Source organism: Zingiber officinale, chromosome 8B (genome assembly GCF_018446385.1).
Source record: "Zingiber officinale cultivar Zhangliang chromosome 8B, Zo_v1.1, whole genome shotgun sequence".
Classification (NCBI taxonomy): domain Eukaryota; kingdom Viridiplantae; phylum Streptophyta; class Magnoliopsida; order Zingiberales; family Zingiberaceae; genus Zingiber; species Zingiber officinale.
In genome coordinates this window covers 108,358,337-108,385,288 of record NC_056001.1, presented here as the reverse complement: position 1 = coordinate 108,385,288, position 26,952 = coordinate 108,358,337, and the positions used below count along the sequence as shown (strand labels likewise).

At 43.7% G+C, this 26,952-nt stretch overlaps 1 protein-coding gene across 1 annotated transcript; it reads right to left on the bottom strand.

Moving 5' to 3' along the window:
* Positions 1–26,952, bottom strand: LOC122014157. The gene is made up of 9 exons (XM_042570337.1): positions 26,535–26,952; positions 25,288–26,393; positions 24,569–24,627; positions 24,334–24,403; positions 23,495–23,582; positions 1,018–1,178; positions 767–910; positions 552–680; positions 1–457 (listed from the first exon to the last, which is right to left on the bottom strand). Exons 1-9 carry the CDS (start codon positions 26,950–26,952, stop codon positions 293–295), a joined length of 2,340 nt encoding a protein of 779 aa, XP_042426271.1. The 3' UTR covers positions 1–292.

Genomic DNA, 26,952 nt, shown 5'->3' with positions numbered 1-26,952 from the left:
TTATCTCCAAATCATATAGTAATAATTTTACCATTACATCAAAACCACTCTTCTTTGAATACATCCATACATTATTTTTCAATAATCAAGTACAACAGACGCACGAGAAAAAGAATATTAGTCAGTTCTTGCACCAACTCAAAATTCATAATTACATAAGAAAGCTCATTTTCACAACTCGAACCAATAGATGATACTACACCAGCTCAAAATTCATAATTACATAGGAGTCAATCTCTTCTCTGGATAGGCTGAGTATTACAGAAATGGGGACTCTCAAAGATGACTTGAATCAGTTGGTTCTCTGAACAATGGAAACTATGACAGTTACATCATCAAGTTTGCCTCCTGTGAACGTAGGATATCCAGATACAAGAGCTGCATCTGCAAATGGACTCCTGCCCGATGCTGATCTCCCTACTTCCTGTGCCCTCGTCGCCAGGTATTCTGCAATCTCCTGAAAATATCGAAAAGCATCATCGTAAATATATGAAAAGTTGAACACGAAAAGTTTCTTATTTTTGTAAGTTCATTAATTGTTAGGATCTCACCCTTGGCTTCAGACTTGCTTGCAGAGATTTGGACACAATGGCTACTATTTCTTGCTCATATAGATTGTCGAATAGGCCATCGGTTGCGGTCACAATAACGTCGCCTTCACACAAGCCAATTTTGTAGGTCTACAAGTCAAGAAGATGAAACCAATGGATTAGGATTTAGGATTCATGGTTGATGGTAGTTGAAAGGGGAAGAAAGAAATTATTACCTCGATGTACTTTGAAGGATCTTCTCCCCTCTCAATCTGCAAAGGGAAGTTGAAACCATAAACCATTGGAGTGGATTTTCTGAAAACAGTGCCATTTCTTATCAAAATGAATCCAGAATCTCCAATGTTGGCAACATGAAGAACCTATATAACATATATAAAATTGAATGTTAAAAGAGTTTCTCATGTTGATCCTGATCGATACCAAATTTTGACAAAATAAATACTCCAAAAGGCCCCAAAAAATGCACCTGTCCATCAAAATAACCAACCAAAACTGTTGAGGAGCCTGGAGAACTCGCTTCAGCAGCACTTTTGACTAGAATTTCATTTGGATTACATCCTTCATATTTAGAGACAAATCTCTGACAATTCTCCATCAGTTCTCTGGCATATAGCCCAGCATTGATTCCTAAACATAAGATTGCAAGGAAACATAATAATGAGGACACAAGTAAGACAACATTAGTGTTTTCTGCCCCTATCTTTTACATGTAGATAATGTTAGAAAGATGTGGTTTAACATGTTCACAGAAAGTTCAGCAAATTTTATGGAATTGTTATCCTATAATGCCTTAAGCATGTACAGAACTCTCTAATAATAAAACAAAAAGAAAGAAGGGATTATAAACCATAATAGAATCACGAGAGGACTATAGACCAAGTTCAACATTTTGTGAAGATGTGCTTACAAAATTAAGTTTACTGATCATATTTCCCTTTTGTTGAAGTATTTGATTAATATTCTTTATTTTGAGAGGCTTAGGCACCTCCCTCTTTTACAGTGAAAATTTTAATAGCAAGGCACATAAGAGAGAGAGTCCCTAGGTTTATGACAAGGTGAGATAACCTAAGTAACCAAGCATTTTGGGTTACTTGTGGAAACCATGCAATATGCACGGGTTTTATTGTTGGAATACAATGAAAGTTCCACTTTGATCTAATTGGATATATGGGTTAATCTAATTGGATCTTAAACTTATTGGATTAATAGTTAGTCTCATATTTATTTGGGTTTTTCAAATAAACCCAAACCAAATGAAGCTCATATTATTAGATAATATTTTAGTAGATAAGATTTTACCACATTATTTGATAAAATCTTATCAGATAAGACTTGACCATGTTTTATAAAGTCTTATTAGATAAGACTTAGATAAGACTTGTCTTGGCTATCAGATAAGACTTGGCCACATTTTATAAAGTCTTATCAGATAAGACTTGACCACGTTTTAATAAATCTTATTAGATAAGACTTAGTGGCAGTGAATATGTCTTATCTGAAAAAATAAGCCTAAAAGTTAGGGTTTTATCTTAACTTATATATATGCATGGTAGCTGGCACTAAAGCATGTGATTTTGAGAGATTCCAATTATGCTTGTGAGACGGAGGACGGTTGTGCTCGTGTGGATACCGTTAGAAGCGTGAATATACTAATCATGCTAAGATCGACCAAACTCTCCAGATACGCAAAAGAGTTTTACGCATCAAGAGGTCAAGTAAAAAATTATACGCTGTAATTAGAATTTGCTTGGATATCTGACAAGTTCCCTTTTCCGATGTGTTTATTTTTTTGTTTAATTATTATACAAAATCCAAAGAGTCACTTGTGAATTCAATTACATCGTTTTAGTGTTTGTTTTTATATCTGATATAAAATGACATGTTTATTATGATTAGACGAATGATTTATGGGTATTTCGAGTGTTTCGATTTTATAGGGTTTTTGATTAATCTAGTTTGAAACTGAGTGATTGTAGCTTCATGTTAATTCAATAATATGAATGTTATATTCTGATTTCATTCGGCTAATCAAACAATGGCGATTTTATGACTATTGATATTTCTACGATAATCTTTTGTGAACAAATTGTGAGATATTAATCTTTCAGTTAATAATCGATATTGTGATTTGATTACAATAATGGATTAAACTGTTATGAACAGTTTGTGAAATTCGATTGTTAATATCCAAGGGAAAGTGCTCCTTGTCCTCGCTAGGGGTGTTGCCCCTAGGATCCCATATGTTTTCGCCACATAAATCATTAATTGGAATCATAATAAAATAATGTTATAAGATTGATACATGTGATGTATGACATGGTGCATGGTAATGACCTTTTACCTGATATGATTGGATTGTGTGTGTTTGTTGTAAAAATTAATACGGCGTGTTGTGCCTTTTATCTTCATCTCTCTAGTTGTAAAAGTTCTCTTCTCATCTAACTCCTCTCAAATGTAACTCGAGATTTCCTTTAATTGTAATGTACAAATTAGAATAGTGCTAGTATAGTACTAGACTACAGAGTTGTAATTGAGGAGAATGAGACCAACACATGCAAACCAAGGAAGCACTAGAAGAAGATGTAGTTCCCTTGGGTTGTCAACTGAGAAGATGCAATTTCCTTAGGTTGACCTTTCGAACCTCTCATTGTCTTGAAAAGTTCGTATGAAATGGGCCATAACAATGTCACATTTATTTTTTGCCTATGCAATATATGTTGATATATGTCATGTTTATGTAACATATATGATGCATGTTAAATTGTTAAATTACTATAATTAAGTCAATATAAATTACCTACTAAAGTTTGATACTCATTACGACCTTAATCGATAGTAGACATGTTTACCAAAGTAAAGTGTCTCTATTTATCTTGGTAGAATGTGATATGATATCCAGGTTATCAAACATGGGGCATGACTTAACTAAGTTATCTCAATAAGATTGAGAAATTAGAGGCATAAATTAGGATATGCACTATTAGATGGGCAAAAAAACAAATTGTGTTGTTCACCTAATTATTCAAGAGTTATGATCCTGTCCGAATCAAGAGTCAGCGGATGCTGGGCACGTGGCGCTCTCTGCTGGATCCTCGAGTGCTCCGGCGAACCTGCAACAAAACCGAGCCGGGAGGGGTGTCCCGGCGACGGTCCTCCGACGCTCAAGTCAGGTAAGTGTTGGAGAAAGTGGCTGCCAAATTCGTATTCTGCGTACCTTTGGCGAAGTAATAGCCTCTTTATATAAGACGGAGAAGGAACCGATACACGCCCACCGAGGTGCGTACGTGTCAGCAACCCATACCACGGTATGCACTTGTCAGAGAGCTTACCTGACACCATGCTGCCACAGTCCGAGCATGTTCTTTGATGGGACGGCAGGACCACCCGTTGTCAGACTAGAAGTATGGCACAACCATACGACTTGACGGAAGATGTCCCGTCTTTTACCCACCGTCGGACTAGGACGCCCGACCTGCCGGGCGGACGGGCTTGATTCTTTGCGCCGTCCGGTCGGCACCTCCTTCCGCTCGGTCATTCGCTTTGCACCGCTCGACTTCTTGATCACTCGGTCGCTACTTTTCAATTTTCCTTTCTGAGTCCGGTCGGCTCGCCCTTTTCCGGCGAGCCATTGGACTTGTGACCTCCCTCGGCGTTGACTCCTTATGGGGTTCCGGATTTTACCGCGGATCACTTGCCTTCCTCTCGAGTCTAGTCGAAGGAAGACCGGACTGCCGATCTGTCGAACAATGATCATTGCCTTAGGCCGCTCGGCGAGGCAAAGATGCTCATCCGTGCGGCGATATCCGTCTATCCGGCGATACTTTGTCCATGCCTTGTATTTTCTGGGAATCGATGTCCGTTGTTCTCCCATACTACCCATCACGTGCTCTGCGCGAGGTAAGGGGAGCTCATTAAATGCGGCTAGTACCCGGCTGACACGTGGCGACCGTACATTTGTCAGAGTATGGCGGTTACGTCACTTCCGATGGGACAGCCGCCGTTTGAAACGGACGATCCGATGACAACCTCGATATCGGACGGTGGAGGTTGCTTCCGGGCGGCCATATAAAGCTTGCGGCTCCGCTTCCGCCGCCGCCTCGCTGCTTCATTCTTCTCCGGCTCTTCTCTGCTCGTATTCTCTTCCGGGACCTCGCCCCTCAACTCTTCGGCAAACCTCGGCCCTTCGTCGATCATCTTCTTTGTTTGTAAGGCCTTTTCTCTTGTTCCCAGCGCTTTCTTCTTTTTGTTACCCGTTTCCTTCAATCGGCTTCTTCTCCCTTCTTTGCTCACCCCTTCCCTCGGCATCCTATATTCTCGTCCCTTGACCCTGACTCGCACTTCACAGCCGACTGGCTGAGCTCCAGGTCTATGGTACACGACCATGGAGAGCCGTTTTGATGAGGAAGACGCATATGACCTACCGACCGACCACCAAATAGTGTTAGCCACACCATGATCGGCCTCACGCCTCCGTCCGGCACTGTTTCTTCTTCCGAGACCAATTCCGGCCGGATGCGTTTTCCACCTCACAAATTTTTCTTAGAAGTTTGCAACTATTTCCGCATTCCGCTCGGCGTAGTTCCCAACTCTATTAGGCTGCTGAGCGGAGTGATAGTTTTGTTCAAGGTGAACAACATCCCCTTGGACCCAAAAATATTCCATTACTTTTACTATCCCAAGCAAGCCGAGTGGGGTACCTTTGTTTTCCAGTCTAGGATAGGCTTCGTGCTTTTTGATCATATGCCGAGCTCCAACAAACATTGGAAGGAGCATTTTTTCTATATACGTTTCCCGAGCGGCCGACTTTCCGCACCAAGTGGCAGACGGCTATGCCCGCGCAACCGGAGCTCGGCGAGTTTAGAGGTGACGCGGATTATCTCCATGCAGTGAACGGCTAGTCGGTCAGCGCTATCATATTGACGAGATGCTCCTTCCGGAGTAATGCGTATATTCGGCTTGTCTTCTATCCCAGCTCTGCCCTGCAACATGAGTAAGTTTCCTTATCTTCCCATTTGTTTTGTTCTAACTGGTTTATGGTGTGCTAAGGCGACCGAGAAGCTCAAACTAAAAGCTGCTCAGATTGAGGAGGTGACGAACAAGGAGGCCGCCGGGGCCTTGCTCCATCCGATCCGACCGGTGGAGAAAGTGAGGGGCACCAACTGTCCCAAGCCTCGGATGTCCCCGCCTTTCACAATGAGGCCGCGGGTGACTGGAACCTCCTACGTCGTTCGGCCGATGATGTGCCGCTACGCACTCGGAAGCGCCGAAAACCAGAATCTGCCCCTGCCTCTGCCCCTGCCTCTAATCTTGATGAGCCACTGCCCGAGCGGAGCGCGGGAGCACCGGCGCTATCCGGGACGGTTTCCCTCGAGAGTACCCCAACTCCTCAGGGCTCTCCGAGGGCCAGCTCGGAGGTGCCGCCGTCCAGCCCTTCCAGAACTTTGCGCCGTATCAGGCGTATAGGTGAGCTTCCCTCCTCTTCTGCCGGTGGGCCGTCCGATAAGGCCGCTGATTCTCAGAGCGAGCCGAGCGGCCAAAACTTGATAAAGACCGTTCTGCGCCTTCCCTCAGAGGCGTACATGGCTGCTGCCGATCGGCCAGTGGTCCCAGTCAGCGGATGCTGGGCACGTGGCGCTCTCTGCTGGATCCTCGAGTGCTCCGGCGAACCTGCAACAAAACCGAGCCGGGAGGGGTGTCCCGGCGACGGTCCTCCGACGCTCAAGTCAGGTAAGTGTTGGAGAAAGTGGCTGCCAAATTCGTATTCTGCGTACCTTTGGCGAAGTAATAGCCTCTTTATATAAGAAGGAGAAGGAACCGATGCACGCCCACCGAGGTGCGTACGTGTCAGCAACCCATACCACGGTATGCACTTGTCAGAGAGCTTACCTGACACCATGCTGCCACAGTCCGAGCATGTTCTTTGATGAGACGGCAGGACCACCCGTTGTCAGACTAAGTATGGCGGCCATACGACTTGTGTTGTCGAGAAGATGTCCCGTCTTTTACCTTTGTCGACTAGGGTGCGGCCCGCGGCGGGCGATGAACGTCGTCCGGGCGGTCTTGATTCTTTGTGCCGTCCGGGCGGCACCTCCTTCCGCTCGGTCATTACGCACTGCTTTATTTGAGCGTCGGACCCCTGGTCCCTACCAGGGTGCCTTTTACTATCAGATTTTCCTTTCTTCTGAGTCCGGTCGGCTCGCCCTTTTCCGGCGAGCCATTGGACCTTGTGACCTCCCATCAGCGTTGACTCCTTATGGGGTTCCGGATTTTTACCGCCGGATCACTTGCCTTCCTCTCGAGTCTAGTCGAAGGAGGCAAAGTCTGACTGACTGGACTGCCGATCTGTCGAACAATGATCATTGCCTTAGGCCGCTCGGCCAGGCATAAAGATGTTCATCCGTGCGGCGATATCTGTCTGTCCGGCGATACTTTGTCCATGCCTTGTATTTTCTGGGAATCGATGTCCGTTGTTCTCCCATACTACCCATCACGTGCTCTGCGCGAGGTAAGGGGAGCTCATTAAATGCGGCTAGTACCCGGCTGACACGTGGCGACCGTACATTTGTCAGAGTATGGCGGTTACGTCACTTCCGATGGGACAGCCGCCGTTTGAAACGGACGATCCGATGACAACCTCGATATCGACGACCTGGATCGGACGGTGGAGGTTGCTTCCGGGCGGCCATATAAAGCTTGCGGCTCCGCTTCCGCCGCCGCCTCGCTGCTTCATTCTTCTCCGGCTCTTCTCTGCTCGTATTCTCTTCCGGCAACCTCGCCCCTCAACTCTTCGGCAAACCTCGGCCCTTCGTCGATCATCTTCTTTGTTTGTAAGGCCTTTTCTCTTGTTCCCAGCGCTTTCTTCTTTTTATTACCCGTTTCCTTCAATCGGCTTCTTCTCCCTTCTTTGCTCACCCCTTCCCTCGGCATCCTATATTCTCGTCCCTTGACCATGACTAGCACTTCACAGTCGACTGGCGGAGCTCCAGGTCTATGGTACACGACCATGGAGAGTCGTTTTGATGAGGAAGACGCCTTGCGTCTCGTCCGGACTTATGACCTGCCGACCGACCACCAAATAGTGTTAGCCACACCAGCCGATCGGCCTCATGCACCGCCGTCCGGCACAGTGCTTTTCTTCCGAGACCAATTTCTGGCCGGACTGCGTTTTCCACCTCACAAATTTTTCTTAGAAGTCTGCAACTATTTCCGCATTCCGCTCGGCCAGGTAGTTCCCAACTCTATTAGGCTGCTGAGCGGAGTGATAGTTTTGTTCAAGCTGAACAACATCCCCTTGGACCCAAAAATATTCCATTACTTTTACTATCCCAAGCAAGCCGAGTGGGGTACCTTTATTTTCCAGTCTAGGATAGGCTTCGTGCTTTTTGATCATATCGAGCTCAACAAACATTGGAAGGAGCATTTTTCTATATACGTTTTCCGGAGCGGCCGACTTTCCGCACCAAGTGGCCAGCGCAACCGGAGCTCGACAAGTTTAGAGGTGGCGCGGACTATCTCCATGCGGTAGACAGCTAGTCGGTCAGTATTATCGTATTGACGAGATGCTCCTTCGGGAGTAATGCATATATTGACATCTTATCCCGATCGCCCTCTGACATGAGTAAGTTTCCTTATCTTTCCATTTGTTTTGTTCTAACTGATTTATTTTTTGCACTGCCATCTATCCATAGACTCCAAATCGAAAGCTCAGTTGAGGAGGTGACGAACAAGGAGGCCGCCGAGCGGGGCCTTGCTCCATCCGATCCGACCGGTGGAGAAAGTGAGGGGGCACCAACTGTCCCCGAAGCCTCAGATGTCCCTGCCTTTCACAATGAGGCCGCGGGTGACCTGGAACCTCCTACCGAGGCTGAGGTAGGGGGCCGTTCGGCCGATGATGTGCCGCTACGCACTCGGAAGCGCCGAAAACCAGAATCTGCCCCTGCCTCTGCCCCTGCCTCTAATCTTGATGAGCCACTGCCCGAGCGGAGCGCGGGCGCACCGGCGCTATCCGGGACGGTTTCCCTCGAGAGTACCCCAACTCCTCAGGGCTCTCCGAGGGCCAGCTCGGAGGTGCCGCTGTCCAGCCCTTCCAGAACTTTGCGCCGTATCAGGCGTATAGGTGAGCTTCCCTCCTCTTCTGCCGGTGGGCCGTCCGATAAGGCCGCTGATTCTCAGAGCGAGCCGAGCGGCCAAAACTTGATAAAGACCGTTCTGCGCCTCCCCTCAGAGGCGTACATGGCTGCTGCCGATCGGCCAGTGGTCCCCGAGCAGCAGATTACTCTGACGGGCCCTCTTGCCCAAGCTTGGCTAGATGCTCGGCGTCGCATAGCTAAGATGACTCCCGGGCAGCTCGGCGATAGCAACCTTCAACAGACCACCGGGGTATGCTCTCCTTTTCTTTATTTGCATATTCGAATTAGGTTTCTAACCTGTGGACATTTGTTGGTAGAACTGGGTGGAGCAGATCGCTATTAGCAATCGATTGGCCGAGCTGGAGGACGATTTGAAAAAACAAAAAACCGTTGGGGGTAACGGGCAGTCGGCTGCCGCTCTGGCGAAGGCCAAAAAATCGCTAGATGCCGAACGGAAAAGGGCTAACGATTTGGCGAGCAAAGTCGTTCGGCTCGAAACGATGATCAAGCAACGAGAGAAGGAGCTCAAAACGGCGACCACTCGGAAGCAACAGGCCATCAATGATATGGACCGTATGAAGGTGGAGATCAGGGGGTTGGAACAACGCATCAAAGACTTGGACGCCCTGTTGGCCGCCGAGAAGGAGGGCCGCTCGGCGGATCTCCAAAGATTCGACGGAGATCTGGCCGAGCTCCAAGCCGCCAGCGATGCCGCCCATGCCGCGCTCAAGGAATACCAGGAGGGGGAGTCGGCCCGCTCTGACGAGGTGAGGAAAGCGTTCCTTTGTTCGGAGGACTTCGGAGAGAAGTTCACTGACAAGATATCCCTCACGTTCGAGGAGGCGATCAAGGCGGCGGTGGGATATCTAAAGACCAAAGGTCACTTGTCTGCCGAGTTGACCATCCCCCCCGAAGATATAGCGAGCGTGATGGACACCATCCCCGACGCTCTCTTTGATTTTGATGTCTGAGGAGCGTTTTTATAAACTTTTTTGTATTCCAGCCGTTCGGCCCGGACTATCTCTGTAATGACTTTTTTAGCTTGCGTAATAGATGATCTTCTGTTCCTTTCACCTTTTATTGTGGCAAGAACTTACTAAGTATTCTTTATAACCATTCCGCTCGGCACCTCGCTATGCCAGACAAACGAATTATCTTCAATGTCTCATTACGCGCCTGATCAACCGCTCAGCGCGCAAACTTGTTTGCCTCTTTAATTCCGATTAACCATCCTTTGCTCGTCTCTTGATATTTAACGACGGTGCTCGTCGGCGCGGATGTTTATAGCCGATCGGCGCGGCTCTCGATCTTTAACGACGGTGCTCGTCGGCCTGGAGGTTTATAGCCGATCGGCGCAGCTCCCGATCTTTAACGATGGTGCTCGTCGGCCTGGAGGTTTATAGCCGATCGGCGCGGCTCTCGATCTTTAACGACGGTGCTCGTCGGCCTGGAGGTTTATAGCCGATCGGCGCGGCTCTCGATCTTTAACGACGGTGCTCGTCGGCGCGGATGTTTATAGCCGATCGGCGCGGCTCTCGATCTTTAACGACGGTGCTCGTCGGCGCGGATGTTTATAGCCGATCGGCGCGGCTCTCGATCTTTAACGACGGTGCTCGTCGGCCTGGAGGTTTATAGCCTTCTGTTTACGATGATAATGCCTTATATTCGCTCTTTTGACTTTTCATCTCTGCATTTCAAGTATTTAGTCGAAAAATGAAATACACAGGGTGATCTACAGTGATACACCTTTCACCCTGCCCGGTAAGGCTGGAGGTGGTTCGCGCTCCACGGCCTATCTAGCTGCCGTCCGTCCTCGTCCTCCAGATAATACGCGCCCGAGCGGAGCTTTTCGATGATTTTGAAAGGGCTTCAAGCTTGCCGACGTCGCCGACCGGCTTGACTTTCTTCCAGACAAGATCGCCGACTTGGAACGATCTAGGAATTACGCGCCGGTTGTAGTTTTGCTTCATCCGCTGACGGTATGCCATCAGCCAAACGGACGCCTTTGCCCTCTCCTCTTCTACAAAGTCCAGCTCCATGTTTCTTCGTTCGGCGTTGTCATCATCATAGCTCCGGATCCGGGTGACTCAACGCCGACTTCGACGGGAATGACTACCTCACCGCCGTATACCAAATGGAACGGTGTGACTCCTTTCCTTCTTTTGGCGTCGTTCGGATGGCCCACAAGACGCGCTCGGCACTTCATCCGGCCAACTCCCTCCCAAATGGTCGAGCCGCGCATGTCTGAAGAATTTCGGTTGGCGACTTGACAGCCGTTGCTCGAGGATAGGCCACGGACGTGAAATGTTGCTCAATCGTAGCTTTTGCGATCCTCTAACATCTTCCACTGCCGCCCGTTGTCCGACACTAGTCGGCGAGGGATCTCGAACCGACAAATGATGTGTTGCCGATGAATTTTTAACCATTTGTTCAGTGATCTTTGCGACTCGGCCTCCACCCACTTGGAGAAATAGTCTACCGCCACTAGTAAAAATTTCCTCTGCCCGTTCGCCATCGGAAATTATCCATTCCCGATGATCGAACGGACATGAGACGGTTGATGCCTTCATCTCCTCTGCCGGTCGGTGGGAGAAGTTGTGATACTACTGGCACGAAAGGCATGTAGATACTGTTTGAGCGACGTCTATTTGTAAGGTCGGCCAAAAGTATCCAGCTAGCAGGATCTTCTTAGCTAATGATCGTCCGCCCGGATGACCCCGCATGATCCTTGATGTACTTCGGAGGATGTAAGTTGAGTCCTCCGAGCTTACCATTTCAACAAAGGGCGCGAGAAAGCTTTCTTGTGTGAACCAACCGGCTCTTCTTCCGAGGAGTCGGGCTGCATATTCATTGGATGGTGTGGTGCCGACGGAGGAATTCTATAATAGGTGTCCTCCGGTCACTTAGAAAGCGAGGCCTTGCATCCGGTCGACATGCGCCACCAGCAGTTTTTTTTGGTTGCTGAATGGCGACCGGCGTTATTGAGCTCGCGAGTTTGGCTAACTCATCGGACGCCTGGTTCTCCTGGGATCTTCCGAATAAGCACCTCTCGGAAAGTAGCTTTGAGTTTTGAAGGCCTCAGTAGAGTTTGAGCGAACACGTTGATTTCAAAGGTCTTGGGAAAGTTCTTTGATTGCGAATCGAATAGAGTGTCACCGACCTGCTCCCACATGCCGTGTTTGCCTGTAATCCGGCTATGAGGGCCTCATACTCTGCTCATTGTTAGTAGCTTTGTAATCTAGCCGGACGGATAGGTGCATCTTTTCTTCCCGAGGTGAGAGTAGTAATATTCGATCCCACTTCCAAGCCGAGTGGAGGATCCATCCACATATATTCTCCACATAGCTTCGGCTCGGCTTTTGCACTCGGTCACAAAGCCAAGGATTGGGCTTTAATCGCCGAGCGGGCTGATATTGGATGTCAAATTCACTTAACTGTCGTCCACTTGATAAGCCGTCCGGGCTTACGGATTCATGACACTCTTCCAAGTGGACTGTTCGTCAGGACAATAATGGTATGAGCAAAAATACGGTCGCGGTAGCGCGGCTAGAACTAAAGCAAAGCCCAACTTCTTGAGCCCGGTGTAGCGAGATCATCTTTTAAAATGTGGCTTAGAAAATACACATTTGTTCTTGTGGTTCGCCCTTACAAGTCTTGAGCCTACAAGTACTCGATTGACGACGGATCATATAAAGTGACTCACCCCGAGGCAGCTAACACTGGTAGAAATTAAGATATGTCTTGACTCTTGAATGCTCGGTCACATTCTTCATCCCAGAATTTAGTAGCCTTGCGAGATCTTGAAGAATGGCAGGCTCGGTCGTGATTACGGAGATGAATCTCGATGAAGCGGTTATCCGACCGGTCAACCTTTGCACTTCTCTTGTATTTCTTGGGGCGGCATGTCTTGCAGTGCTTTAATCTTGCTGGGATTTGCTTCGATTCCCGCTCGGTCACTATATACCCCAGAAACGCCCTTTGCTCGAACAAGCACTTTTGGGATTTAGTTTGACTCCGTATTTGCGTAGCGGAAGGCTTCTTCCATATCCTTGAAAAGATCGGCCGCTCGGACGGATTTGATAAGAATGTAGTCCACATAAACTTCCACCGATCCGCTCCTTGAACACCTTGTTCATCAAGCGTTGATAGGTGGCTCCGGCATTCTTGATCCGAACGGCATCACATTGTAACAATATGTGTCGTGATTATGAAGCTTACTTTCTCTTGATCTTCCCGGGCGGTACTTGATGATATCCTTGGTAGCGTCAAGCATGCAAATTAATTCGCAGTAGGCCGTGGAGTCCACCAGATCTATCCAGGGCAGAGGATAAAAATCCTTGGGGCATGCCTTGTTCAAATCTCGAAAGTCGATGCGGACCCTCCACTTGCCGGCTTGGAGACCAAGACTACGTTGGCCGGCCGGGAGCGCACCTCGCGTATGTGGCGGCCTTGAAGTTTTTCCACCTCTGATAAGGCTTTCTTCGCGCTAAAGTCCCTTTTCTTTTGTCCGGGCGTCCGGTCGGACATGCAATTCATCTTGTGCCAAGGCTTGGGAAATTCCGGGTAATTCATGTGTCGACAGACGAAGACATCATGATTTCGTTGGAGGCATTGAATCGGCTTCTCCTTCTGCTCTTCTTCCGGATCGAGGCGATAAAAGTCGTGGCCTCCGATCGGGTCGGATGGATCTGGACTTCCTCCTTTTCATCATAAATTAAAGCAGGAGGTTTCTCGGTTATGGCGTGTACCTCAATTCGGGGCGCCTTCCGAGCGGACAAGCTTCTGCTCGGATCATCTCTATATAGCACCGCCGAGCTGCTAGCTGATCTCCCGCACTTCTCCTACTTTGTCCTCCACGGAGAACTTTATCTTTTGGTGGAAGGTTGAGACAACCGCTCGGAATTCGCCGGTCGTCGTCCCAAAATGGCGTTGTAGGATGAGGAGAGTCGACCACCACAGTTTATTGTCCTTGTCCTCTGGCGGCTCTTCTCCCGGTGAGGTGGCTAGCCGGTTGTCCGGTGAACCGTTGCCGTAAACCCGTAGGCGGGGTCGTCATGGGGCTCGGCTCGATCTATTTGCGGTGATCGAGCCTTCTTGAATATGATGTTGAGAGCTCCTGTGTCAACAAATATACTGATGAATGGTGTAATTTGCTATTCTCGCTTTAATGAGCAAGCGTCGTCGTGGGGCACTTTACTCCTTCAAGTCCCCGGTCGAAAGTGATTTCGGTCCACTTGCCGCTCTTGGCCGGTAGCGTGGATCTGCCGGACGCCTTTACGGCTCGGTTGGAATCTCCTCGGTCGGCCCACCAGCAATAATGTTGATCTCGCCTCGGGAAGTATTGTTCTTATTTTCCTCCTCCCGAGCGGACGGTCGTGACTGTTCTCGGGACGTCCGGCGTCTCCCGCCTTGGGGATCGGTGCCGATCGGGTGTCTGTGATGTCGCCCCTCGGTGCGGGTCCGGTCACTTCATGAGTCCTACATCTCACGTCGATGGGAGGCGACCGTCGTTCGGCTTTCAGAACAGGATTGGACACAAAGGGAAGGCTTCGCAATCCCTCGTGTTGTGCGTGTCCGTCGGTGGAATTTGTAGAACATAGGGGTCCACCTCTTCTTTGGCTTGGGCCGACCACTTGTGACGTGGTATGGGGGGATCGGATTGCTTGACCCTCGGTCCTCTGGGTGGTGCTGAGCGGTGTCTGTTTCCGCTCGGCATGAGCATATGCTCGCGTTTCCTTTTTCCGGGCGGCTTGCGCTTCTTCCACATTTATATATTCGTTGGCCGATGTAACATGTGATCATAATCTCGGGCGGCTTTCGGATGAGGAAGAAGTCCCCATCCACGAGGCCTTGCGTGAAGGCATTCATCATCGTCTCCGATGTGGCCGTGGGGATATCCATCGCCACTTGGTTGAATCGCTGAATATAACCTCGAAGCGATTCTCTCGGCTCTTGCTTGATGGCGAATAAGCTGACACTTGTCTTTTGATAACGCCGACTACTGGCGAAGTGGTGGAGGAAGGCCGTTCGGAATTCCTTGAAGCTCGTGATGGATCCGTCCGGCAACCTCCGAAACCACCGTTGAGCCGATCCCGAGAGGGTGGTAAGGAAGACTCTACACTTTACTCCATCCGTGTATTGAGCGTGGCTGTGTTATCGAACTTACCCAGATGATCATCCGGGTCTGTTGTTCCATTGTATTCGCCGATCGTCGGAGGCACGTAGTGCTTGGGCAGAGGGTCTCGTAGGATAGCCTCCGAAAATTGGCGATTGATCCGCTCGGGAGGAGTCCGCTCGGGGAGCTTTCCCTTTCCTGTCGTCCTTGGCATTTCATCTGAGAAAGATCCTCTATCTCTTCGGGCTGGTATGGCTTCAGGGGTGCGAAATAAGGCCCGATGGAATGCGACGGTGGCTGGAGGTGCTTCCGCTCGGCCACCAGACGCAGATGTTGCTTGTTGCTCCGCCCGCTCGGCGGATGCTTTTTGTTTTTGCTCCATGAGTTTGGCGGCCTTCATCTCGACCAGAGCATCGAGTTCTTCTGCTGAAAGCGTCACCGTGTGTTGTCGTCCAGCCTCGTCCATTGTCTCCGATCGGATGCAGGAGCGTTCCCACAGACGGCGCCAATTTGATCCTGTCCGAATCAAGAGTCAGCGGATGCTGGGCACGTGGCGCTCTCTGCTGGATCCTCGAGTGCTCCGGCGAACCTGCAACAAAACCGAGCCGGGAGGGGTGTCCCGGCGACGGTCCTCCGACGCTCAAGTCAGGTAAGTGTTGGAGAAAGTGGCTGCCAAATTCGTATTCTGCGTACCTTTGGCGAAGTAATAGCCTCTTTATATAAGACGGAGAAGGAACCGATGCACGCCCACCGAGGTGCGTACGTGTCAGCAACCCATACCACGGTATGCACTTGTCAGAGAGCTTACCTGACACCATGCTGCCACAGTCCGAGCATGTTCTTTGATGGGACGGCAGGACCACCCGTTGTCAGACTAGAAGTATGGCACAGCCATACGACTTGACGGCTGTCAGAAGATGTCCCCGTCTTTTACCCACCGTCTGACTAGGGTGCCCGGCCCGCCGAGCGGGCGATGAACGTCGTCCGGGCGGTCTTGATTCTTTGCGCCGTCCGGGCGGCACCTCCTTCCGCTCGGTCATTACGCACTGCTTTATTTGAGCGTCGGACCCCTGGTCCCTACCAGGGTGCCTTTTACTATCAGATTTTCCTTTCTTCTGAGTCCGGTCGGCTCGCCCTTTTCCGGCGAGCCATTGGACCTTGTGACCTCCCCTCAGCGTTGACTCCTTATGGGGTTCCGGATTTTTACCGCCGGATCAAGTTATATTAGATGTAATTGGTAGAAGTTACCTACCTAAATAGCCAAGTCTTGGGCGATTAGCCAAAGTTAACTAAAAATAAGATAAAATATGAATCTTGGGCTACTAAAATTTAATCTATATTAAGACTAGTAGTGTAGGTACACTATGTTTAACCACATCCATGACTAACTCCTAATCTGTATTGAGTATGGGGTTAGTAGTGTGAGTAAACTATGTTTACTCACATCCATGACTTGCTCTACACAGCCTTATAATTTAGTGTAAGAATCATTTAATTAAAGACCTGATTAAGTGAATTTTAAATATGATATTTATTTTCTGCATTTATTATTGTTGTAGATTACCATGTCGGTAAATACATCAAATACCCTATCACTGTGATCTATCCTTGAGAAGGGCAAGCTTCATGGAGCTAAATTCTAGTGCAGAAATTTGAGGATTGTCCTCAAGAAAGAAAGAAAACTATATGTTCTAGGGTAGTCCATTCTTGAACCACCTGCTTCTAATGTCTCTCGTACTAATAAGGATGATTATAAAAAGCATCAAGATGATACATTAGATATATCATGTCTTATGCTTGCCACTATGAACTCTGACTTTCAGAAGCAACACGAGAACATAGATGTTTATAATATGGTTGAACATTTAAAACAGCTATATCAAGAGCAGGCAAGACATGAGAGGTTTGAAGTATCAAAAGACTTATTTTCATGCAAGATGACAGAAAAAAGCCCAGTAGGAACTCATGTTCTTAAGATGATTGGATGATTGGTTATGTTGAGAACCTTGACAAGCTGGGCTATTGGACCAAGAGTTGGCGACTTAATTTTGCAATCATTGCATGAAAGATATAGTCAATTTGTCATGAATTACAACATAAATGCAATTGACAAGTCGTTGCCTCGTATGTTAAACATGTTATACTGAACTGAATCTTAAGAAGATTATGCTCAATACCATATTGATGGTACAAACGGGTAAAGGAAAACACATGCCCAAAGGTAAGGGTAAGATCTAAACGAAAGGCAAGGCAAAGTCTTCTACATTGAAATCCAAAGGTGGGTTGGCTAAGGATCTTCCACTGTGATTTGACCAGACATTGGAAAAGGAACTACAAAGGATACCTAGAGGAATTAAAGAAGAAAAAAGAAAGTTCGCCTCAGGTATTTATGTTATAGAAGTTAATCTATCTATTTTTTCATTATAAGTATTAGATATCGGATGTGCTTCTCACATTTGTACTAATGTGCAGGATCTAAAAAAGAGTAGATCGTTGATAAAGGGCGAAGTAGATCTACGAGTTGGCAATGGAGTAAGAGTTGCTGCTATAGCGGTAGGATCTTATTTTTTATCTTTTCCTAGGCTTGTTTCAAAACTTGAGAATTATTATTATATGTCTACTTTAACTAGAAACATTATTTCTATTTCTTGTTTGGACAAGAAAGATTTTTTATTTACAATATGTTATTCTATTTATTTAAATGATATGTTCTATTATAGTACATAATTAATAAATGGATTTTACGTTCTAGATCTTGAAAACTCAATTTATAACATAAATGTAAAACGATTAAAATCCAATGATTTAAACCAAACATATATCTAGCCCTGTCGCTTGGGCCACATAAATGAGAAACACATATTTAAACTACATAAGAATGGACTTTTAGACTCATTTGATTTTGAAACATATGAGGTATGCGAGTCTTGTCGCAAGATGACTAAAACTCCTTTTATGGAGAAAACGAACAAGCTAATAAATTGTCAGGACTTATACATAGTGATGTATGTGGTCCTTTCAATACAATAGCTAGAGGAGACTACCAGTATTATATAGCGGTGTATTTAATGAAACACAAGTCAAAATCCTTTGAAAAGTTCAAAGAATTCAAGAATGAAGTACAAAACCAACTTGGAAAATGTATTAAGATACTTTGATTAAATCGAGGTGGTACTTAAGCCATGAATTTCATGATCATCTGTTGAGTTTGAGATCATATCCCAATTCACTCCACCTAGATCACAGCAATGGAATGGTGTATCAGAAAGGAGGAATCACACTTTATTAGATATGGTACGATCAATGATGAGTGATCTTTCTTCTTCAGGAGACATGCTCTAGAAACTACTGCTTTCACTATTAACCCGGTTCCATCTAAGGCAGTTACAAAGACACCATATGAGATCATGCAGATCTATCTTCTTTTGTCTGGAGACATGCTCTAGCAACTGTTGTTTTCACTATTAATCGTGTTCCATCTAAGGCGGTTACAAAGACAGCATATGAGATATGGACTGAGAAAAGTTCCAAAATATCTTTTATGAAGATTTAGGGTTATAAGGCTTACGTTAAATGTCAAGTTTCAGAGAAATTAGGACTTAAATCCGATAAGTGCTACTATGTAGGATATCCCAAAGAAACAGAGGGATATTACTTTTACAATCCCACACAAGACAAAGTGTTTGTTGCTAGAAATGGTGTTTTTCTAGAAAGAGAATTTATTTTTAGAGAAACTAGAGGGAGAAAAGATCTTGAAAAAATTCGAGATGCACAAATTAGCACTAGTACTTTGATAGAACCTGAACAGGCACCACAAGATGTGGATCATGAACTTGTTGCGCCATAAGAAATTGTGGAACCTATTCAAGTAGAACAAGCTCTACGTAGATATGATAGGATACGTTGTCTACCTAGAAATATTCACTTCTCTTATCTGACCACGATGATGTAATACTTATTAATCTGAATGAGCCTACATTCTATCAAGAAGCTGTTATGAGCCTAGATTCTGAGAAATGGCTAAAGGTCATGAGATCTGAAATGAAATCCATGTATGCCAAAAGTATATACTTTGGTTGACTCACATGAAAGGATAAATCCCATTAGGTGTAAATGGGTTTTCAAGAAGAAAATCGACATGGTAATGTGTATACCTTTAAAAGGCGACTGGTAGTTAAAGTATTCAAGCAAATTCATGGCATAGACTATGATGAACCTTTTCACCAATTGTGATGTTTAAATCTATTCAGATCTTACTTGCTATTGCAGTTTACCATGATTATGAGATTTGGCATATCGATGCCAACATTGCATTCCTCAATAGGAATCTACTCAAGGATGTGTAGATGACACGATCTGAGGATTTTGTTGATCCAAAGAATGCTAAAAAGGTATGTAAGTTGCATAAGTCCATTTTTGGATTAAAGCAAGCTTCTAGAAGCTAGAATCTTCAATTCCATAATGCGATAAAAATGTTTGATTTCATTATGAACAAAGATGAACCTTGTGTCTACAAAAAAATTAGTGGGAGCACGGTAGCTTTCTCATTTTGTATGTAAATGATATACTTCTCATTGGAAAAGATGTCCATGTCCTACAGTATGTAAAAACTTGGCTTGGAAATTATTTCTGAAAGACTTAGGTAAAGCTGCCTATATTTTAGGCATTAAGATCTATAGAGATATATCTAACAAATTGTTTGGCCTAGGTCAAAGTACATATATTGACAAAGTGCTTAATCGTTTTGTTATGCAAAATTCTAATCGAGGATTCTTGCCAATATCACATGGTGTGAGCCTTTTCAAGGCTCAATGTTCCTCTACTACAAAGGAGAGAGATCGCATGGATAAGATTCCTAATGCATCTGTTATTGGGTCTATCATGTATGTTATATCATGTACATGTCTCGTATGATTAAATATAACGAGTAGATACTGAAAATCATTGGATAACAATCAATATTAATAATATTGTTAAGTACTTGAAAAGAATTCAAGAATATTTCTTGATATATGGAGGCAAGGAGAAGTTCCTTATAAAGGGTTAGCGATGCAAGCTTCCAAACTGACAAGGATGATTCAAGATTGCAGTCAAGGTATGTGTTTTGCTTAAATGGTAGTGGTGTGCGTTGGAAGAGTTCAAAGCAAGACATAGTTACTGATTCTACCACAGAGGCTGAGTATACTGCTGCTTCTAATACAACAAAAGAGGTTGTTTGGATCAGAAAGTTCATTACAAAACTTAGAGTAGTTCCTAGCATAGCTAACCAATAGATCTCTATTGTGATAATAACGGGGCTATTGCATTTGCTAAGTAAGGTCTCATTAGTGATCCAAACACATACTTTTTCGGTTCCATCTCATTCGAGAGATTATCGATTGAGGAGATAATATTACTGACCCACAAACTAAGGCTCTGACACAGAGGAAACATGATGATCACACTAGATCACTAGGTATTAGATATTTCAGTGACTGACTCTAATCATGAGATGATTGATATATTTCTATTGTATCATATTTTAATAAAAGGCAACATTTTATGTTTATTATATTTATATATGTGCAAATTTGAATAAATGTAATAATGCCTTAGAGCGGTAGGTTATGTTCTATAGCATATCAATTAGTTAAATTGATTGCGAGAGACTATAGATATATATAGAACACTACTCTCAATTGTTCCTTAGAGCGGTAGGTTCTGTTCTATAGCATATCAATTAGTTAAATTGATTCCAAGAGGCTATAGATATATATTCCTAGTCAAGTATTAATATATAAGGGTAATATTAATACATTAAAACTAACCTGTAAAGTTAACTGATGACTTAATCTCACAAATCATGAATATAAGATATCAAGTTAACACAGATATATATTAGAGAAAATATATTGAACTAACCCACCATGAGAATGTTTCATGGAGTGTTATATGAGTATCATAAACATTGACTATTAGTATAGATAGTCCTTTAGCTTGAACTCACTACGATTCTCTATATAAGAAGTTGCATACTTTAGTATCGACAAATGTCACCTATAACAAGGTCGATTATAAAGTTGTTCACCGGGTATACAATGAGTTATACAGAGGGATGTGAGTGATGTAAATAGAATCATGAATATAAGATATCAAGTTAACACAGATATATATTAGAGAAAATATATTGAACTAACCCACCATGAGAATGTTTCATGAAGTGTTATATGAGTATCATAAACATTGACTATTAGTATAGATAGTCCTTTAACTTGAACTCACTACGATTCTCTATATAAGAAGTTGCATACTTTAGTATCGACAAATGTCACCAAGGTCGATTATAAAGTTGTTCACCGGGTATACAATGAGTTATACGGAGGGATGTGAGTGATGTAGATAGAATCATGAATATAAGATATCAAATTAACACAGATATATATTAGAGAAAATATATTGAACTAACCCACCATGAGAATGTTTCATGGAGTGTTATATGAGTATCATAAACATTGACTATTAGTATAGATAGTCCTTTAACTTGAACTCACTACGATTCTCTATATAAGAAGTTGCATACTTTAGTATCGACAAATGTCACCTATAACAAGGTCGATTATAAAGTTGTTCACCGGGTATGCAATGAGTTATACGGAGGGATGTGAGTGATGTAGATAGAATTTGTTCCTTCCATATAACGTAAATGATATATGGACCCCTTAATTAAGTAGATTCTTATATGATCATGCTCAAATAAGATAATATGAGATATTAAACTTATTTGGTTAAGTCTATTTAGATGAGAGGATGACATGATTTATGCCTCGTAAATCAATCTAGATATCATAGGCAAAAGGACTAAGTTATACAATAAAATAGTCATTGACAGGTTAGGTCAGATATACGATGTTATCATCGCTTGGGTAGCAAAGATGCATTGCTAGATGTCACTCATTGCTTGTGTGTTTAGAATGTGATTTTAGAGTCCCTGTCAACATTACAAGAACCTATTGGGTCTCACACACACAGCGCATTAATTTTGGTTTATTTTATTTTAGTATGACTAAAATAAAGTGGACCTAAGTTTTAAGTCTGAAATTAATTTTGGATTTTAAACTTGTTAGATTAATGGTGGTCTTTTGTTTGAGAGGAGGATTATTGGAATATAATCAAAGTCCCACTTTAATCTAATTGGATTTTAAACTTATTGGATTAATAATTAGTCTAATATTTATTTGGATTTTTCAAATAAATCCAAACCAAATGAAGCCCACATTATTAGATAATGTTTTAGGAGATAAGATTTGACCACATTATTAGATAAAGTCTTATCAGATAAGACTTGGCCACATTTTATAAAGTTTTATTAGATAAGACTTGGATAAGGTAGCGAATCTATCTTTTTTTATTAGATAAGACTTGGCTTGGCACGTTATTAGATTACGTCTTATTAGATAATACTTAACCACGTTTTATAAAGTCTTATCAAATAAGACTGCCACGTTTTAATTAGTCTTAGTGGCGGCGAACATGTCTTATCTGAAAAGATAACCCTAAAAGTTTAGTTTTATCTTAACTTGTATATATGCATGGTGGCTAGCACTACGGGCATGTGATTTTGAGAGACTCCAATTGTGCTCGTGAGACAGGTGGTGGCTGTGCTCTAGTGGATACCATTAGAGATGCGAACGTATTGATCGCGCTGAGATCGACCAAACTCTCCAAATACGCAGAAGAGTTTTACGCATCAAGTTGTAAAAAATTCTACACCAATGATATAATTAGAATTCGTTTAGATCTCTGGTGGGTTCCCTTTTCTGGCTGCATTTATTTTATTGTTTAATTTTTGCACATAACCCAACATTTATATGGTTAATTTATTGAACACTAGCATTTGGTGTTCAATTGAACATCACCAGGAGTATACGATTACACTCAATTCATGCAATTCCCTTAGGTAAATGGTAATTCTATTTTATTGAACACCCACACACAGGTAAGTAGAAGTTTTCATTTTCCCTAGGGAAATGGCCATTTAGTAATTCCTTTTGCAAGAAAACTCCAACGTGAAGTATAGATGCCAATGATAGCAAAGGAATTGCAGATTTTGTGATAGAGGGCAATCTTAAGGTGTGACTACCATCGAACTATAAGCCACCAAAATCAGTAGGCATGTACCATCCTTCCAGGTAAGGAGAGGAATTAACTATGTATGGGGTGGGAGAAACCTGAATAAGTGCTCAGTAAAATTGTTGCTTACAAATCCTAAAAATATAATAATAACCAAACAAATGCCTCTCTTGCATCAAAGATGCTAATTGCTAAAGCATTTCAAAAATTTCTAGCTTGAGGAGTTGGATAATACAATGTGACTTCAGATTAAAGATCAGTTGTACTTACATAAGTTGATCCAAGCATGTCCACACACCTGACTAAAGCTTAAACTACTTTGTTGAGAAGGCAACTACTTCAAAGATTCATCAACAACTACTAAAAACACAACATGGTACTTGTATTTATGTGATTAAAGCAAAAGACCTACATTTGGGGTTCAAACTCAATCCTCAAATATCAACCACCAAAGTATTGGATTGATAATATTTTTGACTAAGATAAGGTTAAGAAAATGCATAAATTATTGTAGGAGTTTGCGTGCTTAAACAATAATGAACTTCAAGAATAACCAAAGGAAAAAGAATTGCCCAAAGAAAGGGAAGCACCTTCTAGGGACCATTGGCCTACACCATCAGCTACACCAAACCAATTATCTAATGAGATAAAGTAAGCATCTTCACCACCAGTCGATGCCTGGAATTAAAATTTTAAATCACTAACCTTGAATAGTTCCCAAAACATTATATATCAAACATTGTGAAATTGTGATTTTTCATAACAAAATTAAAACAGCCAATTGAAAGAAAGACTCGGAACAGTGAAATGCTGAAAATGCAGTAACACATCCTAAGTTTCTGTTATCATTTCCACCAATTTTGATCTAATAGATTCAGAAGAGAGTTAATTAAAAACAAGGAAAGTAGCTCTTTCGTACTTGAACCCATGGTACTCATGTATAAAGACCAGATGTGTTCAAGGAACTCAGTTAGTATGAAAAGGTCATATGTCAAACACAGGAATCAAAATGTTCGATTATTGGAAAAATCTTTGATGGAGGAATAAAATAGCAGGTTATCCGAGAGATAGAGATGGATCAACAGCAAAAAGAATAGATTACCTGTCATATGACATTGATTAGCTCAAAGCAGTAAAGAATCAAGTATCAAAGAAATTAAAGGTTCACTATTTGTTTGATTCAACAACTTCACTCAAGATATCTCTCTCATAAAAAACATTAGTAACAAAATACAGAGCCAAATACAAGAAGAGTAGTTGAAGAAGTCTGAATCTGATTTTAAATTGCGTTGAGGACAAAACTTGCCAACCTAACAGTTTTTACTTCCTTTCCAGTAGATGGTTCATCATTTCAGTCAATAGCGGACCATTTCAGTCAATAGTGGACCAATTCTAAAGGATTTAACTCATACAATGGTTGTTCCAATACCTTTGAAGGATGGGGTATGATTGCAGCTCCAGAAGACAAGAAAAGGAAATCTGTTGGTGTCAGGTTCGCACTGGATAGAAATAAAAGTAGTGTTATGCATGAGCCAAAACATGCATTGACAAAAAAACATTCAACAGAAGGTATTTGCAAGAAGGATATACATATGCACGTATGAAAATGCAACCTATGACATCATTGTACTTAACTCAGCATCAAGGAAAAGAGATTACTGTACCTATCTGGACCTTCATCTGCACTACTCTCCTGGTGTTTTCCATCTTCGGTAGCTCCATCCTTCAAACAAAATGATCATCAAAATTAAGCTTATGTGCAGAGATAATCATTTGTCATTGACTTTGTTGACCACTTTATGAACTTCAGCTTACCAATAGAAACATTCTTTTAATACTTCTGTAAGACAAGTAGTCACTCTCTTGTTTTGTAAATGTATAACCAATTTTAATTCGCCTATGTAAGCTGACAAAATATAAGAGTGGGCATAAAAGAGGAAACAATTTCGGTTAAAGAAGGCTAGAAATTGTCCCAGTAGATTACAAAAAATTAAAAATTCAGTGTGTGAAAAGACCACCACCAAAAAGTAAGCAAGCCTAGTAACAAGGGAAGCAAAAAATTATTCAGCAATTTGCTTCTGTCATCTAACCGTAGTTTTTTAGTATATATTGTGCTTTCACCACCAACTTCATCAAACATGTTTTACATAACCTATTAGTCGAGTGAATGAATGTCAAAGAAGTAACACTTATGAGTCGTGCAAATAATTACTTGGGGGATGTTATGACCAAATCAAGAGGTAGATTAGCAGTAGTTAAGGATATTTGACTCAACCATAGGGCAAATGTTTCAACAATCGTTTGACAAAATGTGTCCAACTATTCTCAGGTTATGTATGTTACTAAAAAAAGTCTAAAATAGGATCAATGGCTTGAAGATTACTTCAATTATACTTCCACTGCTATCACTGTCCACTGAATCATCTTCCCAGGAAGGAATTTCTTCCAAAGCCACATCTGCGATGTCCTCAGATTTACAAGAAGCTTGTGAATCATCAATGTGTTTAATTTGAGCTTCGAAATGCTCAACTTTCTGACAATCTGGTTTTTCTAGAACCTTCGTACCACCAGTATGTTGAAGCATTCTACCACTAGAATGATCTTTTGTTTCGTGATCCGCATCTTGACTACTTAGTTGGCAAAAATCTTGAATTGCTTCAGAGGTTATTCCATTGGGGGAGCTTTCACCAAACTTCGCATCCTTGTCAGAAATTGTCTCTTCTCTAGGTTCCAGTGGTTCTCCTAGAGCAGTTACAACAACAGGGTCATCCTTTGATTCATCCGGAACAGAACCGAACTGTGGAGTTTCACTTTCACCAAAAAATTTCAGCTCTGTTTTGTTGCCATTTATTCGTGAGGCTCGATCTTCCAACAACAGAACAGCCAAATCATAACTTCCATATGACGACTCAACCAACTGATTTCCCTGCGAAGCAATAATTTCCAAATCAGTAGTTTGCAGTACCTTTAGTTTCCCGGAAGCATAGTCTTGTCCGAAGTCATGGCTCAACTCTTCATCGATATTTCTACTAGAGTCTGGAGAGTTTGCTATTATTTCCTGACCTTCAATCAAAGATTCATCACAACTTTCTTCGTCTGGTTCTGCAGCTGTCCTGGATGCTTCAATGTCTCCGTTACTATTTTGCATCTTCTTCTCCAAGAAGGTAACCTTTGCTTCTCCGACCACTGTCGTCTTCTCCACACAGATTCTAACTTCAGTTTTTGCAATCGCATCAACCAGTTCCAACCCTTCATCTCTTACTTCACCCAACGCCACCGTATCCAAAACCTGCGCCCGCTGAAGACCGGATATTTTCCTTGTTTCCTGCTTCACCTCATAGAAACTACTCGGCTTGGATTCTTCTGATTCCATTTTCTCCAATATTTCCTCAACCCTATCAGATACAGATCTCTCAGAAACAGCGACCTCCTCTCGCTTCACCTCGTTAGCATCACCATACTTGAAGACGGCGCTGCCGTCGGAACACTCTGCCGAAACCATCAGCGGAAGCGCCCCAAAAGAAACATCATAGAGAAAAATAATAGAAGGCGTCAAAACTTCGGTCGCTACCTCCGATCCTCGGTAGATTAGAAGAGCAAAAAAGCAAAAGGGAAAAGAGTCTTCAGTACCGGAAGCAGAAAACAGTCCGCCGATAACCTCGACAGGTAATGAGAGGAGATCCTCGATCTGTGAGTCGTGGGAGCGAGCGAGCGGCGAAGTGTGGGCTGCGGCGGGTCGAGAGGCCAGAACTCGAGACACGCAGAGGAGAGAAGGAAGAGATCGAGGATCCCAGAGAAGGGACCCTCCGCCATGAACAATCAGCAACCGGCGGGGAAGATCGCCTTTCACATAGGAGTGGAAATCCCGAAAGCGGCGGTTTTGTTCGGTACCATCGCTGCTGCGGAGGGCGGTCGGAGGAGCCGATAAAGATGCAGGCGGCGGTGTGGGCCACGTGCCAAGGAAACCCGTTTCTCCTACAAGCCTTATCCCAATCCTCGCGTTGGCACGTGTGGACCCATACTTGACCGCCGCAGCACGAAGTTTCAT